Source organism: Camelus bactrianus, chromosome 1 (assembly GCF_048773025.1).
Source record: "Camelus bactrianus isolate YW-2024 breed Bactrian camel chromosome 1, ASM4877302v1, whole genome shotgun sequence".
Lineage (NCBI taxonomy): Eukaryota > Metazoa > Chordata > Mammalia > Artiodactyla > Camelidae > Camelus > Camelus bactrianus.
The window spans coordinates 119,699,075-119,716,222 of record NC_133539.1 but is presented as its reverse complement, the minus strand read 5'-3'; the positions used below and the strand labels follow the sequence as shown (position 1 = coordinate 119,716,222).

Below are 17,148 nucleotides of genomic sequence, written 5' to 3'. Positions count from 1 at the left end.
GGCTTAGCGCTGTGCCCAGCACACGAAATACCAGATACGTCTGCTGTCATTACTGACGCCAGGCGTAGGCTTGCAAGGTCAGGGATGCCACCTGTCCTCTGCGCACCCGAGTCCCTGGGATGCAGCGCAGAGCCTGGCGCAGGGAAGGTGCTCCAAACCTCTCCTGCGATGCATGGATGGATGCAAGGACCACGGAGTCTGGCCAAGCTGACTGCACCGGGTTTTGGTGGTGGGGGCGGGATGTGAGCCAGTCCTGTGATTTTGGTCAGAACACAGCTTGGGGTTTAGTGAGGAGGCACTCGTGCATCCACACATCAGGTCTGGCTGGGCTCCAGAAAGAGAAATCAATTTGAAAAATCAGTTCAAAGTCCTGCTGAGTCTGCTGACGACAGGAACTGCTCCAGAAGACCGTCTGGAATAAATCTGGGCAAATGAGCTGGAGCAGACATGGAAGCATGAAGGGTGTTTGTAAAAGAAGTGTGCAAAAAAATAAAATAAAATAAAATAGGCGTGTGCTTTGTAGGTAACAACTCAGGGAGGTCTGCGACCTTATCCCTCTCTCCAAATGTAAGGGGTCCCCCAATCTTCCTGCCGAAGGTCCCTCTCAACTTTGCCGTCTTGATGTCAGGTCCTCCCTGGTGGGGCCCGGGCCCCAGTGCTCAGAGACAGAGGCTGGAGAGCTGGGTGGTGTGCACTCAGAGTGATGGCACCCCTGAGGTCTTTGGGACATGCCAGGCACAGAGGATAGAGAGCTGGGTGGGTCAGGGCCGGTGTCCAGAGGCCCCGCTGGAGAGAGGGGTCTTGCTGGGAAGAGACTCGGGGGCCTGGATCCCGGGGGGAGGGTCTGGGCCACCCCACAGGTGCAGCTCCGGCCCACGGGACACACAGCTGTTTCACTTGAATTTCACTTCTTTCTTTTGTTTCCTTTCTTTCCACTTGAATCGGGCCACACGGGCTTCACCAAACATGGACTTCAATCTAAGCCATTCTGTGACGGAAAGAAAAGTGAAGGGAGTTCTCCGTTCTAGTGACTTGCTGGGAGCCCAGGAAGGCAGCTGCACCACCAGTGGAAAAACGATTTCCATGTCGCAGAGAAATCTGAGCGCCTGGCTGGGAAGAAGTGAACCTGTGCCACGTAAATCCTTAAAAAGTCTGCCACCCTTGTGGCGGTTGCCATGGTAGAGATCTGCTTCCTCAAATAAAACAACTGCCAGAACACACTTGGGGGGCTCAGCCGGAACACACCCTGGGGTTCATGCGCTGAACTCCTTTTGGACAAGACTGGCATGACAGAATATTCTATCAGAGAAGAGGGAAAGGAGCAAAGTGCATGCCGAGGTTCGGATTTAACATCCATCCTGTCCTCCTCCACCTGCCCTCCCCCAAATCCCAAATGAGCTCACCTAGGATGTTGGCTGGGTTCCCCCGGGTGCTCCTTTTTGGGGATTTCCTCATGGGATGGCTGCCAGGCTGCTACTTAAGCCATGAGTTTCCAACAATGGACCCCCTCTGATGCCTCAGACCCCCACCCCAAAGGTTGCCCACTTCATCTCGAGGCCCACAGCCACCGGTGCGGGGCCAGGACTTCTGGCCTCAGCCCGGCTTCTGCGGCCCCAGGCTGGCCCTGCGTGGCTCTCAGGTACCCGGGGGTCATGGTCCCTAACTGCTGCCTTATCACCTGCAGCTGCTGCTGCATTTTAACTCCAGGCCAAACTGAAGAGCCTAGTGTTTTGTTTTGTTTTGTTTTGTTCCCAAATAGCCAGACCCTCTGCATTTTGCATGTTTTTAGAAGGAGGTCAGTAAAGCCTGCCTAGACACGGCGATCCGAGATGTCAGCTGTCAGAGAGGCTGGAGGGAGTTTTACTTTTGCCAAAAAGGTGGTGAGGCTGCTGGGGCTGAAAGGTCCTAAATGCTACGACACCCAAGCACCACCCGTACATAGCACAGCGGCTAAGGCCCTGGTTCAAACCCCAGTTCTGGCACTCGGTTGTCTGTCCCTGGGCAGGGCATTCATGTCCAAAAGAGCTGTCCCTGCCCGCAGGGCGGAGGTGCACACCCCGGGGCCCATTCGGTCCGTGCTGGGTGTGAACAGCGCCCCCCGCAGGTGGGCCGCGTACAGCCAGGACGATCCCCTGCGCCAGACTCCCCCAGGACCCTGGTTATTTTCTAATGCAAACCCCATCTTCTCCCTGAGGCTGCTCTCGCCAAATAAGCAACAGGACCTCCACGGTTCCTCGGACGCCCGGCCACATCCAGCTTCCCGGAGAGGGTCCCACTGTGTGGATCTCCTGATGGTACAGACAGAAGGATGCAGACTGGGAGAGGCCTGTGGTGGGCACACCCGCCACTTTCCGCAGGACCCTGCCAGGCTGCCGGGCAGAGGGGGATTTGGGACTGCATGTGGCAAGCTGGCTGGAACTATTCCAGCCCACGTCTTTCTGTCCTTCCAAGTCATCCCAGGAAAATCTGCCAAGCCACATGCCTTCAAGGCCCGCACCATTTTCTGTGTCCTCCAATGGCGCAGGGTGACGTTATTGGCTCCCCAGGCTTGCAGCCGGTTCACCAGCAGGCTTTGGCTCAAGTCGTTCACTTCCTCCTCCTCCTCTTTGCTGGGGGACATGCTCATGATGCAGGGAGGGAGCAGCGGCCAAAACTCAGGGTCCATATCATCTAAGAGCTAAATTTTCCGAATTTTGAGGGCCGACTGCCGGCAGAATCCCCGCTTAGGAAAGAAAAGCACGTACCAAGGCATCCACCAGGTGTCTCACACTGTGACGAGGTGTCTCACACTGTGACGAGGTTTCCCACTTCCCCGAATCCCCAAAGCAGTTCTCTCACCAGGCACTGTTAGCGCCATTGTATGGTAAGCACACAGAGGGTCAGAGAGGTTAAGTAACTTGCCCAAAATCACACAGCCAGAAAGTAGCAGAGCTGAAATTCAAGCACAGGTTCCTCTGGCTCCATACTAACTTCCACCCTCTCATTCCTGGTGGGTGAGGGGTTCTGGGCTCCTGTTCGGGAAGGAAGGGAGGAGAGGAAGCCAGGGGAAGGGTGACACACCTTTGGAATAGCTCAGCCCGTTGCACAAGGTGCCTCAGCTTCTGGACCTCATGACGTTAGGACCCATCTGCCAGGTCAGGTGCTCGACCCACGAAGCCAGGCGCTCGACCCACGAAGCCAGGCAGTCAGCTAATGGCAGCCCGGCCTTCACCGCCAGGAAAGATGCTTTGGTGTCTTATTCAAAACGAGTATCTACAGTGAAGGCTCCCTGACAGGCCTATTTTTACCAAATCAATAATGATAAAATTTGAATGGAGAACCACAAAGTGGGTCTGGCAGGAGCCCCAGACCCCTCAGCTAAGACACTGGCTCCCAGACTGGAGGGGGTGTCAGTGTCCCTGGGGGGGGGTTCCTTCAGACATGGGTCCCCCACCCTGTCCTGGGGTTTCTGACTCAGGGGGCCCGGGGAGGGGAGAGAGTGGCATTTTAAACAAGCTCCTGGGTGAGGCCGACACTGCTGGATCACGGACCACAGCGTGAGAAGCACGCAGCTGAGAACACCACCTGGGCAGGGTGAGAAACAGCTGGGAGGAAGGGAGGCCTCCCCGGCCCCCACCTCCGCAGCGTGCCCGCCTCCCTTCACCGGCAGGCTCCCCTCTCTCCTTTGCTGGGGACGGCCACCACCGCTCACCAGCAACAGAAATTACAGTCGGCCCTTGGACAATGCGGGTCTGAGCTGTGTGTGGATGGTTTTCAGTAGGAAATGCTACTAGACGGTCAGTGGTTGGTTCCATCTGTGGATTCAGAGAACCTCGGATACGGAGGGTCCATTATAAATTATAGCCGGGCTAACGTCCGCGCTGTTCAAAGGTCGGCTCTATTTCAGATCCTAGGTGGTGGAGGCTCTGAGGGGAGGTCTGTAACCCACCCCGGGGAGGCGGGCAGTCCAGCCCGGAGGGCCCAGTACATCTTGAGCCATTCCAGGGAGAGTCTCTGAATTCAAGCAGCAAGCTGTAAGCTGAACAGGATGGACGGGCCTTCCCCAGCCAGGGGTCCTGGGCACGCGGGTGCGCTGCCAGTGCCTAAACCAGAAAAAATCCCAACTAGCCATCCACGCCAGAAGTAAGTGCGGAAAAGGAAACAAGCCTCCTCTTCACGGCAGTGTGTCCAGAGTCCCATGTCAGCAGGGCTAGTGGATTTAAGTCACACATTTTACTTTATTTTTTATTCTTTCTTTTCTTTCTAGTTTTTTTTTTTTTTTTTGGTGGGGTAATTGGGTTTATTTTAATGAGATTAAATTCATTTAATTATTTAAATGGAGATTAAATTAGATTACTGGGGACTGAACCCAGGACCTCGTGCACGCCAAGCACACGCTCTACCACTGAGCTATTCCGTCCCCCTCTTTAATTCACACATTTAAAAAACTGTCCATCTCCGTCTCCACTTCAAATAGTTTAGCTGGAAGGCAGACTTCTCCCGTAACGTAGAAATTACTTATTACCTTTGAAGGAGTTTAATATTTGCTTTGGAAGCTACACTCATATATACACAAAGAAGTTTCTTTCAAACGCTGAAAATTCTATTTGGAGAACTTTGTCCACTTTACAGATGAAAAGAGGACTAAATATGCTGTGTCTTTGGTGTTCAAACCTTGCGATCTCTTTTCTTAAATGTCAGCGCTAGACATATGACCCGTGCCCCAGGCTCAACGTTTTGTTTTTTGGGTTTTTTTTACATTTTTTAATTGAGTAATAGTTATTTTACAATGTTGCGTCAAATTCTAGTGTAGAGCACAATTTTCCACTCATATATGAACATGTATGTATTCATTGTCACATTTTTTTTTGCTATGAGCTACCACAAGATCTTGTATATTTCCCTGTGCTATGCAGTATAATCTTGTTTATCTATTCTGCATTTTAAAATCCCAGTCTGTCCCTTCCCACCCCCTGCCCCCTTGGCAACCACAAGTTTGTATTCTATGTCTATGACTCTGTTTCTGTTTTGTATTTATGTTTTGGTTTTTTTTTAGATTCCTCATATAAGCGATCTTATATAGTATTTTTCTTTCTTTTTCTGGCTTACTTCACTTAGAATGACATTCTCCAGGAACATCCATGTTGCTGCAAATGGCACTATGTTGTCGATTTTTGTGGCTGAATAGTATTCCATCGTATAAATATACCACTTCTTCTTTATCCAGTCATCTGTTGATGGACATTTAGGCTGTTTCCATGTCTTGGCTATTGTGAATAGTGCTGCTATGAACACTGGGGTGCAGGTGTCATCCTGAAGTAGGGTTCCTTCTGGATATATGCCCAGGAGTGGGATTCCTGGGTCATATGGTAAGTCTATTCCTAGTCTTTTGAGGAATCTCCATACTGTTTTCCACCGTGGCTTTCCTTGCTTCCCTCTCCCACTCTTAATGGTTTAGATGTCCTCTTTAACAATTTTGTGTTTATTCTTTCTGTAATTCATGGCAGTTATCTCCTTTCCAGTTAGAGTTTCTCGTTTTTGTAGCATCCTGCTTCTTTTCTATTTAGAGTAGACCTGTCAATATTTCTCTTAGCATGGGTTTAGTGTTGCTAAACTCTTTTGGTTTTTGCTTGTCTGTGAAGTTCTTTATCTCTCCTTCTATTCTGAAGGATAGCCTTGCTGGATCCAGTATCCTAGGCTGCATCTTTTTTTCATTCAGGACTTTGAATAGATCTTGCCCCTCCCTTCCAGCCTGTAGTGTTTGTGCAGAGGAATCAGCTGAGAGCCGGGCTCGGGCGTTTTGATTGCTCATTCCTTTGCTCCAACAAGTACCTGCTGAGTCCTAGCTAAAAGGCAGACACTGGGCACACAACAGCAAGGGAAAAAAGGGTTTTTGCTCTCAAGGAGTTAATGTCTGATTCTACTGGTGGAGGATAAGCTAATGATCACAAACAGTTAGAAATGGAGAGAAGCCTGGTTCTTCCAATCACAGAGGAGCCTGGCTCGGTCTAAGAGGAGAGACCACCTTCCCGAGAAGATACAAAGGAAGAGAGTGTCCCGGGCAGAGGAACCGCCAAAGCAAAGGCCCTGGGGCAGGGAGGGGCACGGAAGAGTCTGGCAGCCAGGGTGCCCGGAATGCAGAAGGCGGGTCCAGATCCCACAGGGCCGTGTGGACCCCGGGACAGGCTCCCACCTTGATCTTCAGAAGAATCCAAAGCTTTAGAGCCATTTTAAGCAGTGGGGTGACATGGTTCGATTTGCTTTTTTTAAAGATCATCTTGGCTGCGTGGAGAACATATTTGAAGGGGAGACCGGAGTAGTCCAGGCAGGTGATGATGGGAAGAAGTAGGGGTTCCAGAGCTTCTAGGACCTAAAACAGACTCGCATTAAGAACAGACTGACTATGGGACAAAGGAGGTAAGAGTGCCAAGGGTGACCTCTGGGCAGGTGGGAGCCTCGGGGCCAGTGGAGGTGCGGCTCCTCTAGGTGGGGGTGGGGGGCAAGCCCGGCCAGGGGGAGGGCAAGGTCATAAGTTGCCCTGAGACGGCCGAGGAGCTGCATAAGAGCTAGGGCTGGGGTCCCAGGGGAGCAGCGCGGGCTGGACATGCAGAGGTAAGAGCCACCGACACAGGTGACAAGTGAGATTTTCCGACCCTGGGGGTAGACAAGATTTTCTCAGGAAGAGGTAAGGAAAGACAGGAGAAATGGGGCTAGGAATGAGGAACCGGGTGGGAAACCACACAGCCAGGAGAAAAAGGTGCTCCAAGGGTGAGCTAGGGCACCAGGGGGTGAAGCCACTGCCACGGCCATGGGGTTGGGGGAACACGGTCTCCCGGGAGCCGGACGACGCCCCATCAGCAGAGAAGTGGGTGACAGGACAACGAGACAGAGGCGAGAAGATGTCTATCAGTACAGCCCCCTCCTGGGGCCCCACCAGCGATGTGACCTCCCCGGGTCACACACAGAACAGCAGTCCTCACTAGCCCATCCCCACCACAGGGGGCAGAGAAGGGCAAGTACTTCAAAGAGAAGGCAGGCTGCCAGGATTTGTACAGCTCACTGCGGGTGGACACCTCGACTGACCCGAGAAACCTGGCTCCCATCTCCTGGCTTCCCCCCGAGGCACACTGTTCAGCAGCCCTGGAGCGCCACCTTGAAAACGCCCCCAGCCACAGGAGTTTCCCCTGGTTGGCCCCCTCGGTGACACGCAGAGCCTTCCCCAGAATCAAACCTCACGTCTCTGCTTTGGGATCTGCTGGCACCATGACTGACCAGGAAGGGATGGTGAGAAACGGCACCTCCCCTTCCTTGTAAGGGGCGGCACAAGCCAGGCGTCTGGCAGGAGACCTTGCTGGCGATGCTGGAATGTCACTCTGAACGCACGCAGCCCCCGCAGCCCTGGCCAAGCTGCGGCTGGTGGCGGTGCGGGGCCATCCGTCTTCCAGCTGGCGGCTGACTGCTCCTGGTGGGTAATGGTGGCTTTGGCGGCTGCCTTCTGGTCCTCTGCTGCTGCCACCTGTCACACGAGCATCTCCGAGCTGGAGCAACATCTTCCTCTGCACTCCACCCCACCTGGCTCTACGGGGCCATCTCCTTGGCGTCCTCCCATGAGTGGCCCCTTTGGGTTTGTTGGCTGGGGAGGGGCTGCTCCGATCTGTGCTCCTGTCCTGATGCTCCTGTTCCTGGCTCTGTGTCCAAAGAACATGAGGAACCACGAGCAGGGAGCTCGGGGAGGGTGCCAGGCTAGGGGATGGGCGAGTCCCGGGTCTCTGCCTAGCAGTGTGGCCTTGGCCGTCAGCAGGGCAGCAGGCGGCTCCAGGCGACACCTGCCCGGTGTGGCAGGTTCCCTGGACTCATCAGCTCTTCCCAAATGATTCTTGGGAGGAGCCCCCACTAGGGGCAAAGTGTGGGGATGCAAACAGCAGAATCTCATTCAAGGGGAGGACTCGGGCTGACCCTCAGGAACCACGGGAAACATGCTGAGAATGGCCACACTTCTCAGGGCAGCTGTGTTTCCAGGACAGCTCAAGTGTCGTCTAGCTTGTGTGTGGGGGAGGCCCCTGGCCATCCCAGGGCAGCCCTGGGATGAGGACTCACTCCACAGGGGTGAGGTGAGGGCCGCTCTCCGTCTATACCAGCCACTGTCACTCAGAGACCTGCGGGGCGGGTGTTCTGGCAGGTTCTCTCTGCCCAGATCACCACACCTCTGATGGCCCCAGGGAGCAGGCCCGAGCTTCAACCAGCTTGTAACAGGAAACAGATGCAGAGAAGCCAGGCATCAGCTCAACCGTCCCAGCCCTGGTCAGACTGCGGCTGGCCTTGCGCCCCTACCTTCAGCCTCGCGGCACGGCTGGCGGCCCGAGCATCCCCGCGGGAGGCAGCCTCAGGAGTGGTGGGATGCATTTTGCCAAGTGGCTCAGGTGTCCCCGAGCTCTGAGAGCTGCTGGCAGGTGGAGCAGGCAGCCCTCTGACCGCCGTTAGAAATCCAGTCAGAGGCGAAGTCCTGCCGAGCCACAGTGCGCAAAGCAGCCAAGGTCACTCACCTTTGATTCCTTCTTGATTTTCTGAGGTAGACAAGGTCTCTGAAGAAAGACAACTTGCTTGGTGGATATGTTCCCCTCCCTGCAACACATGTGGAGCTGAGAATGAGACTCATACTCAGGGGTGGCCCACACCCCACCCAGAGGCCGCCATCCTGAACTTGCCCCTGGCCGGCCCCCCCGAGGGAAGGGAGGCTGCGCCGGAGACGAAGGGGGCAGAGGTCAAGAAGCCCCTCACCCCTCCCCACCCCCAGGCCATCCACCCTGGCTTCCATGGGGCTATCTTGGGGGCCCCAAAAAGACTCTGTGGACATCCCTGAAAGTCAGCTTTGTGACTGAAGGCCACCCTCCCTGGGATGTGAAATGACAGCTAATTATCTCCGCCAAATGATGACAAAGTGGCCTCCTCCAAGAGTATCAGGGGGGCGGGAGGCCTATTCCAAGTCTGCCTTTGGTAATGAGGCTGCAGAGGGGCTGGCTGGCATGGGCGGACAGACAGAGAGGAACCGAGCAACGGGCTGTCCCGTCACCTGTCCCTGGAGCCCAGGCAGAGGGCCTGGCTATGCTGGGGTCCCGGCCACCACGTGAGTCCCCCGTGAGCAGCAGGGCTGAGGGGCACGGGGGGCATCGCGGCAGAGACGCATCAGCAAAGTGGGCTGCGGGTGCTGCTCATTTTCCTGGCACAGGGAGCACCCCTTCCTCCCAGGCAGGCGGGACCCCACGGGCTGCCTTTAGAGACACTAGAAATACTGTAAAGGAGACCACTTTCTTAAGTTGCTATTGTGCAGACGCCTTCTCTGCCGAGGCGACGTGTCACTACACAGGGTGTCGGAGGAAAAGAGGGGAGAGCACTGACACTCCTGTTTTGTGCCAGGGCCAGGCTGGGTGAGTTCACCCCGCACTCCAAGCCACAGGACCACTTCCAGTGACAGGACAAGACAGCTCCGTCAAGGAGCAAGCCTGGGGTCACATCACAGAGATTCAAGGTCAGATCCCCTGGTTCCACGCCCTCTCCTCTCCACTGCAAGGGAATTTAGGACCCAGGAAAGTGGAGGATTATGGAGGCTTATTTAGGTCTGACCACCTGAGACGGAGACAAAGAGAACCGTCTGCACCCTCCTGGCTGAGAGCACAGAACTAGCAGGGGCTTCACGTTCAAATCCATTCTCAGGGGGTGGTTCTCGACTTCTGGAATGGAAGACAGACAGGCATTCTTGGTCTCAGAGACTAGGAAATCGGCTCAAAAAAGCTACATGGACTTGACCAAGGTGGACAGTTAGCAAGTGGCAGACTCAGGACTGGGATTCAAGCCTGCAGGTCACAGCTCCAGGGTTCTCTCCCCTCCACCACCCTGTGCCCATTCAAGTCTTGGCTGAGAAATAATATGGAGGCTCCCATTGGTCCAAGGGGCAAAGGCAGCTGCAGACTGGCTCCTGCAGGTGCACAGTCCCACTTGGCCAAGTGTCAGGGCGGGGAGACGTGATAAGGACCCCAAAGAGGCAGGGATGGGCACCAGCACCCTCAGCCTGTGCCCTAGGGCTGCACCACCCGCCGTCTGCCCAGATCACCAGCGCTGCCTCACGCTGTCCCTCATCCTGCAGTGGTGAGCAGGCAGTGGGGCTGGGGAGGGTGCAGCCCTGAGGGCCATGAGGGGTCTCCCCCTAGGTCAGCAAAGAGGCGGCCCGTTGTAGGACCGCCTGATCCTGCAGACTGACTTTCTAGTCCCAGGTTCCCCCACTTACTGGCTGTGTGGCTTCAGGTATGTGATGAAGCCTCTCTGAGCCTTAGTTTCTTCATCTGTAAAATGGGAACCATATTTCTGCTCACTACCCAACAAGTAGTTAGGACTAGCTTGATAGCAAACCCAAAGATAGACAGAAGGCCTTTTAGGGTTGGTAAGACAGGGATATAAGCCTATGGGCTCGAGGGATGGCGGGCAGAGTTGAGAGTGGACAGATGAACTTGAACTTGAAATTGTAGGGCGTGCCGCAGCAAGGGCCTACACGCCAGGTCTAGGTCACAAAGAGCCTACTGGGACAGGTAAGTATTCAGTTAGAGCGACGACTGTTACTGTTACCTGGTAGTCTTGACCACGGGAGTCGGCAGCACACAGGTGAGCTGCCAGCCGTAGGCGGCCAGCGAGTTTAGCAGGGGCACGTAGTCTGTCTGCACCTCGACACCCTGGGGAGAAAGGCCAATGTGAGGGCTGACCGCCTCAAGCCAGCGCCTGAGGGCCTGAGCATGCGCCGTCCCACCCGCCTGCTCCAGGCAGCAGGAAGGGGCGGGGTGCCCTGCAGCCTGGGGCCCTGCTCTGGCTCCGGCTCCAAAGATGCTTAAATACTTCGGAGCCCGACTGCCAGAGCGGGATTTCTTTCCGGCCCGACTCAGTCCGGGCACTCGGCAGGGAGCTAGAGCCCACAGATGAACCCATTCATTCTGCATTAATCCTGTCTGGACAAAGAGCCCGAGTTTCACCCAAGCAGTGTAAGCACGTCGCCTCCAAGATGTACGCATCCAGGGCCCGTGACGACACTGCTTGGATGGGCCCAGAGCGTGGCGTGGGGAGGTCAGTTACGTCTGACAAAAGATGGGGTACTCTTCACCCAGCCACCGCGGACACACACACACACACAACCCCTGCGTGTGCACACATGCAGGGAGCTTCACCTGGGTTACACCTTCTGCCGTAACAGAGTAAACGAAAGCTGTTTCATTTCAAACCAAATGAAAAGACTCAGTCCTCCTCCCACAGGGAGAACGCCCCGCTGTGAGGCCGCTGCCCCCCGTGCCCCATCCTGCTTTCTCATACAGCGGACCTCATTCCTGAAGCTGGGTCCTCATCCTGCCCTGCGCAGATGCTGCACCCCCACCTCTGCCACACTGGCGCCCGACAGTGACTTCAGAACGCCTCCGACACGAGCCCAGTTCCTTCCAGCCAAGGTGGCCACAGGACTCATCCAGCCAGTACCTGGGAGCCGGGGTGGCTTGGAGGTGGGTGAAGACACGGGCCTGTGGCCAGAGTTCAAGTCCAGCGGAGGCCATGGCACAAACACTCAAGTCACTGACATATAAAATGGCCTGCTGGCAGGGCCAGCTTCCTGGGGCTTGGGGACGGGGCGGAGATGGACAGGCAGAGCTGGGGAAGAGGCGTTCCAGGAACTCCAGCGTGGCTACCAGGCCAGCAGCTTACCCTTGGGGAACCTCAACTGTATAAAGCTAGTCTTGGCCGGCCTGTGTCAGTGAGGTCCCCAAGCTGGCAGCATCACCTGGGTGGGCACTTGTCAGAAATGCAGAGTCTTAGGACCCCACCCAGACCTGCACAACCAGAAGTGGTGGGGGTGGGGCCCAGGAATCTGCTTCGTTCTTTTTTTTAACTGAAGTATGGTTGTCTTACAATATTGTATTAGTTTCAGGTGTACAACATAGTAGGTCCATGTTTTTATAGATTATACTCCATATAAAGTTATTATAGACTATTGGCTATATTCCCTGTGCTGTACATCACATCCCTGTATCTTATTTATTTTGTACCTAGTAGTCTGTACCTCTTAATCCTCTTCACCTATCTGGCCCCTCCCCCCACACCCTCTGCCCACTGGTACCCACTAGTTTGTTCTCCCTATCTGTAAGTCTGTTTCTCTTTTATTTGTTCATTTGTTTTATTTTTTAGATTCCACATACAACTAAAGACATGAAATGTTTGTCCTTCTTTGACTTATTTCACTTAGCATAACACCCTGAAGGTCCATCCACGTGGTGGCAAATAGCAAAATTTTCATTTTTTATGAGTGTGTAATATTCCACTGTGTGTGTGTGTGTGTGTGTGTGTGTGTGTGTGTGTGTGTACCACATCTTCTTTATCCAGTCATCTCTTGATGGACACTTGGGTTGGTGGTTCCATTTCTGGGCTGTTGTAAATAGTGCTGCTGTGAACACTGGGGTGAAAGTGTCTTTTCTAGTCAGTGTTTTCATTTCCTTTGGACATACGCCCAGGAATGGAATTGCTGGATTATATGGCAGGTCTATTTTTTTTAATGGGGTGGAGGTAATTAGGTTTATTTACGTATTTATTTATCTTTAATGGAGGTGCTGGGGATTGAACCCAGGACCCTGTGCATGCTAAGCACGCGCTCTACCACTGAGCTATACCCTCCCCTCTTTAATTTTTTTTTAAACGGCATTTCCAGTAGTTGAGGTACAGGTAAGTCTGAGAGGACACTGCCTAGAAAATCAATTAGGTTTCTTCTGATGACAGAAGAGAGTCTGCAGTTCTGTGGCCAGAATCCATCAACTGTTAGCCTCATCCAACCCTCCCTTTCATTCTTCAGGAGAGGAGAAAGTCAAGAGACTTTCAAAGGCTCAGCTCTGTTACTGCTATTGGGGCAGCAGAAAGAAAGTGAGTGGGGAGGGGAGAGGGCAGGGGAGCAAAGAAGCAGGGAGGAGCCAGGGCAAGAGGAGCAGGAAAGGAAGAGGGCTTAATACAGGACGGGGAGCAGGAAGGGAGGAGAGAAGGTGCCAGTACAATTTCCAGGAGAGGGGTAGGAGGGGACCCCATTCTGGCCCCATCCCTGAAACCTCCACTCAGGCCAGAGATGACAACAGGTGACCCAACGACCCCCGCTTCTGCCGGCCCCCTGAGCACCTGGGGACCTCCCTTCCAGGCCAGCAGGGCCAGCATCCCTCGTGCCAGGCAGGCCCTCACCCCCTGCCGAGGTTGCTTTATTCCGAGAACCCCAGCCCCCAGCCCTGCGTCTCTGATTGAGAGAGAGGAGGGAGAAAATGTGCAAGCCACACTCCAGCTTGGCGAGGTTATGATTACTTGGCTCTATCAAGAATAACCTTCCCACTTTATCAAGCACGCTGACAAACCCGCCACCATCAGACAGTAGCCATGGCAACCAGGACAAGCGATGGCACTCACAAAGCCCTGAGTGGCAGGATGGAGTCCTTTCATTGGTGCCTGTGCCCTGGCTGGGTTTTCTCCTCAGGCGCCCGGCACGGCAGGACAATGGGCAGCCCCCCGGCAGCCCGACCCGCCTGCCCAGACTGGCCTGGCGGGGCTGCTCTGCTTCGCTCCGTTTCATTCCAGTTACTCACCGTCTTAAAGAGAAAGACGGCAGGATGTCTCCCCAACAGTTTTTCCCCTCGGGGTGGGGGATGTCAGCCAGAGAGCAGAGAAACACAAAGACCAAAAGGAAAAGAGAAAACACAACAAAACACGACCCTGCTTGAGGGAGCTGAGGGCTCAGCCGCACGCGTTCCCAGCCGGCTGTCCCGGGACGGGTTGCGAGAAAACACAAGCGGGAGGGGAGCGAGGTTGTTTCACTCCGCCCGACCTTCCCACTCCGACTATCTGGGCTGGTCTTGACTTAATTCATGGAAAATGTGGTTTTCCACAAAGCACCTATCAAAGCCGGTTTGCATGTCATCAATACAGTAAGACGACGACACTTGGAAAATATGATATGAGCCCCATGCAGTCAGTGGAAGAAGCTTTCAAGTCCGTTAGCTGAGAAAGCGGGTAGCAAGCCCATCGGATGGAAGGCTCTCTTTGATCTGCTTTCCTGTGACACTCCAGTGAGGACAGGAACGCACAAACAGCACTCCAAAGCCAGCCTGCTTAGCAAACGAAAAGACCTTTCTTTCTGGGAACAGAAGCAAACATTTTAATTAACTCTCCACTCTCCTGTGTGGATACCGTAATCTCCGGTCACACCTGGAGTGTTTTAAAAAAAAAATGGAGCATGTCCTGTGGTTCTTCAACGTGTGTAAAGGGAATTCGTTTGTATTCATGGCTCTTTTTTTCTCCCCGCTTTGTTCCCTCTGATTTCTCTGGTGGTCGCAAATGCACTAAAACGGGCAACCAACACAACCTTTCCTTCCCCTCTGAAAATATAGACAACACGATGCAGAGTTTACTAAGAAATGCATTTGTCTTTTGATCATTCTAAAGCTCTTCTGTGCAGGGGGATATTAGGAGGCAGCACGTTGGCCCAGTGAGCAAGCTGGTGTCCTGCACGTCAGGGCCTCTGGGACGGTCTCCACTTCTGAAGCAGTGCAGTGACTGTGGAAAGGGGTCCTCTGCTCTCGGTACCCACCTGCTGGGTCCTTCCTTTTCCTTCCCTTCCCTGAGAGGGCACGTGCATCTTTTGTAAAATTGCTACCAAAGCACTAACGTCTAACACTCACTGGCAGGACACGTTTATATACTATGTCCTTATGTATTAGTTTTAGGGATTTTTTGATTTCCTACCGTGGGAAATGAAGGCTCCCATATACACTCCTTACCTTCCCTTTCCTGGTGCCCCAAATGGCTATAAAGTCATTTTAATTAAATCAGAAGTCTGTACTATTACAACTTTGGAAATATTGCTCACTGCTGGGTCAAGTCATGCCCTGTAACCATATCTTCCTTTTAAAATACGACCCTTTATCTTTCCTGGAGTTAACTGTGGCCTCAATTTTTTTTTTCATCTGTCTGGTTGTACATCAACCCATTATGGATTGATTCCACATGCTCCAACACCTCTATTATGTACCTATCAATGAATATTCCATGTATCAAAATACCTGATTCCTATTTTTTTCCACGTGGAGACATCATTTCTGGAGCTTTCTGTACCTGTGCTCCAATTTGGTGTGGCTGCTTCCCACACCTGGGCTCTCCCTCCACCACTCTCTATGGCTGGTGTTTTCTCTTTCTTGGTTTCCTCTTCATTTTGCTGGAGCACATCCTCTTGTGGTCCCTTAGGAAACAATGCCTTAGAAGTCATCTGCATCCCCGCATTTCTAAGAAAGTCATTGTCTTCACCCTTAACCAACAGTCTGAAGTCTAGGCTGAACTCTTATTTTTCCATTAACATTTTTAAAGTATTGCTCCACTAGCTTTGGGAAGTCAGCATGGCTACTGTGATGTCTATTTGAATTACTAATACTTTGTAACCTGTTGTGCTACTTTGGAAGATGTTAGGATATTTTTTTCCCACGTAGTTCCAGAATTTCACAATATGCCTTCAAAGTTGTTTTTTTGTTTGTTTGTTTTGTTTTTTAAAAACTCAAAAGGCTATGCACTGAATGGCTTTGCCCTCAAAGGATTTTTGTCCTTTGGCTCTGAAAATGTCTTTTTTTTTTTTTTTTCTTTGATAGTTTTTCTCTCCTCTGCAGCTGCCTTCTTTCTAGACCTCCTAGCAGTCAGAATGTAGGACTGATATTTTAATTTTATTACCTTTCTTTCCCCCCATTTTCTTACTCTGTCTTTTTATTTTACCTTCTGAAAAGATGTCCTTTATTTTGTTTTTCAGCCTTTTTGCTATGTTTTAAAATGCTCCTCTGGCCTCTTTTTCAGACCCAAAAGCTCCTTCTGATCTTTTGGCCATTTCTTTTTTATAGCATCCTGTTTTTGTTTCATGGATACATAACTCTACCTCTTAATTTTCAGCGGTTTCATCTGATCCCTGCGTCACTTCCAGTTACCCAGCTGCATGAGGCAGTCGGGAGAGCTAGGGATCTGACCACACCATGGAAGGGCTTCAGTTCAAACCAACGCCCTGGTTTTAGTTCTGCAGTTCACCTCCCATCACCCGACGGTGACTCATGCTTTGAAGACCAGAGCTTTCCTCAGGCTCCCTCCCCACTCAGGTGCAGTGTCCTCCACTTTGCTAAGCCAGTCAGCCTCCGCCAGGCGCCTTCCACCTTCTAAAAATGTGTAGAAGTCACCCATCTTCCACTTTCTCTTCTTTCAGTCTTTTTGTTCTTGTAGGTGTCTATCTATCCATCTATCTATCATTCTACTTACCTACCTATCTACCTATTTATCACCTACAGTAAGTTTTCACTGTTCATGGGAGTTACGTTCTATAGCGTTTCCACAAACACTGAATTAGCAGGTTCTGAAACAGGGCTCCTGGGGAAATACAGGGTTAGTTTCCTGCGAGCCTCTGGTCAGATGTTTGTCACCTGATCAGTACAGAACCTTGTTTCATGTGTGTTTCTGTTTAAAGACACCTTGTTTAACATATTTTGTAGGTTCATTCATAGCCAGCACTTCAGCACTGCACTTGGGGGCCATTTTAAACAGTGAAATCACCAGCACAAAGCGCAAACGTGTCAACGGTGTGGCACTAACTGGACTGCAGATGGGACACTTGTTCCCTTAGCTGGGAACATGCACAGCAGCAACATTATCTTCTTTGCCACTAAGCATACATCTGCCAGTGACTGTGAAAGCACCAACAGTATTGCCTTGGGGACTACAAACAAATTCAGCAAGTAGGATTCACAAATAGGGAATCTGTGAATGAGAAGGACTGACTCTAACTACACCTGTCTGTCTGTCTGTCTATCCATCATTCTTTTAGTGTCATTTCACTAGGATTTTTCAGAAGAAACAGATGCCTGGGTCCAATCCCCCACATTTAACACAATTTTATTATTTTAATTTTTAAAGGGTCTGCTGGAAGCCACTTCTAAATAGCTTAGAATCCAGAAGCCATAAAGTAAAAATAAATTTGGTGACATAAAACTCCTACTGCCTGATAAAGGACATGTTATACAAAGTCAAAAGACAAATGACACGATGTGAAAATATTTGCAGCTCAAAAGCAACCTAAATGTCTATCAACAGATGACT

General features: G+C 52.2%; 1 protein-coding gene across 3 annotated transcripts in view; it reads right to left on the bottom strand.

The window, feature by feature from the left end:
- Positions 1-17,148, bottom strand: part of RFTN1 (raftlin, lipid raft linker 1) — a 177,735-nt gene that overhangs the window by 2,621 nt on the left and 157,966 nt on the right. For 2 of the 3 annotated variants that reach the window (XM_074371938.1, XM_010966029.3), the window contains exons 8-9: positions 10,597-10,700; positions 8,523-8,601 (exon numbers count right to left, since the gene is read on the bottom strand). In XM_074371938.1, coding sequence (XP_074228039.1) covers positions 8,523-8,601; positions 10,597-10,700 — 183 coding nt within the window. Of the gene's footprint in view, positions 1-8,522; positions 8,602-9,603; positions 9,708-10,596; positions 10,701-17,148 lie in introns of all 3 variants that reach the window. The other variant, XM_074371934.1, reaches the window with a different exon arrangement.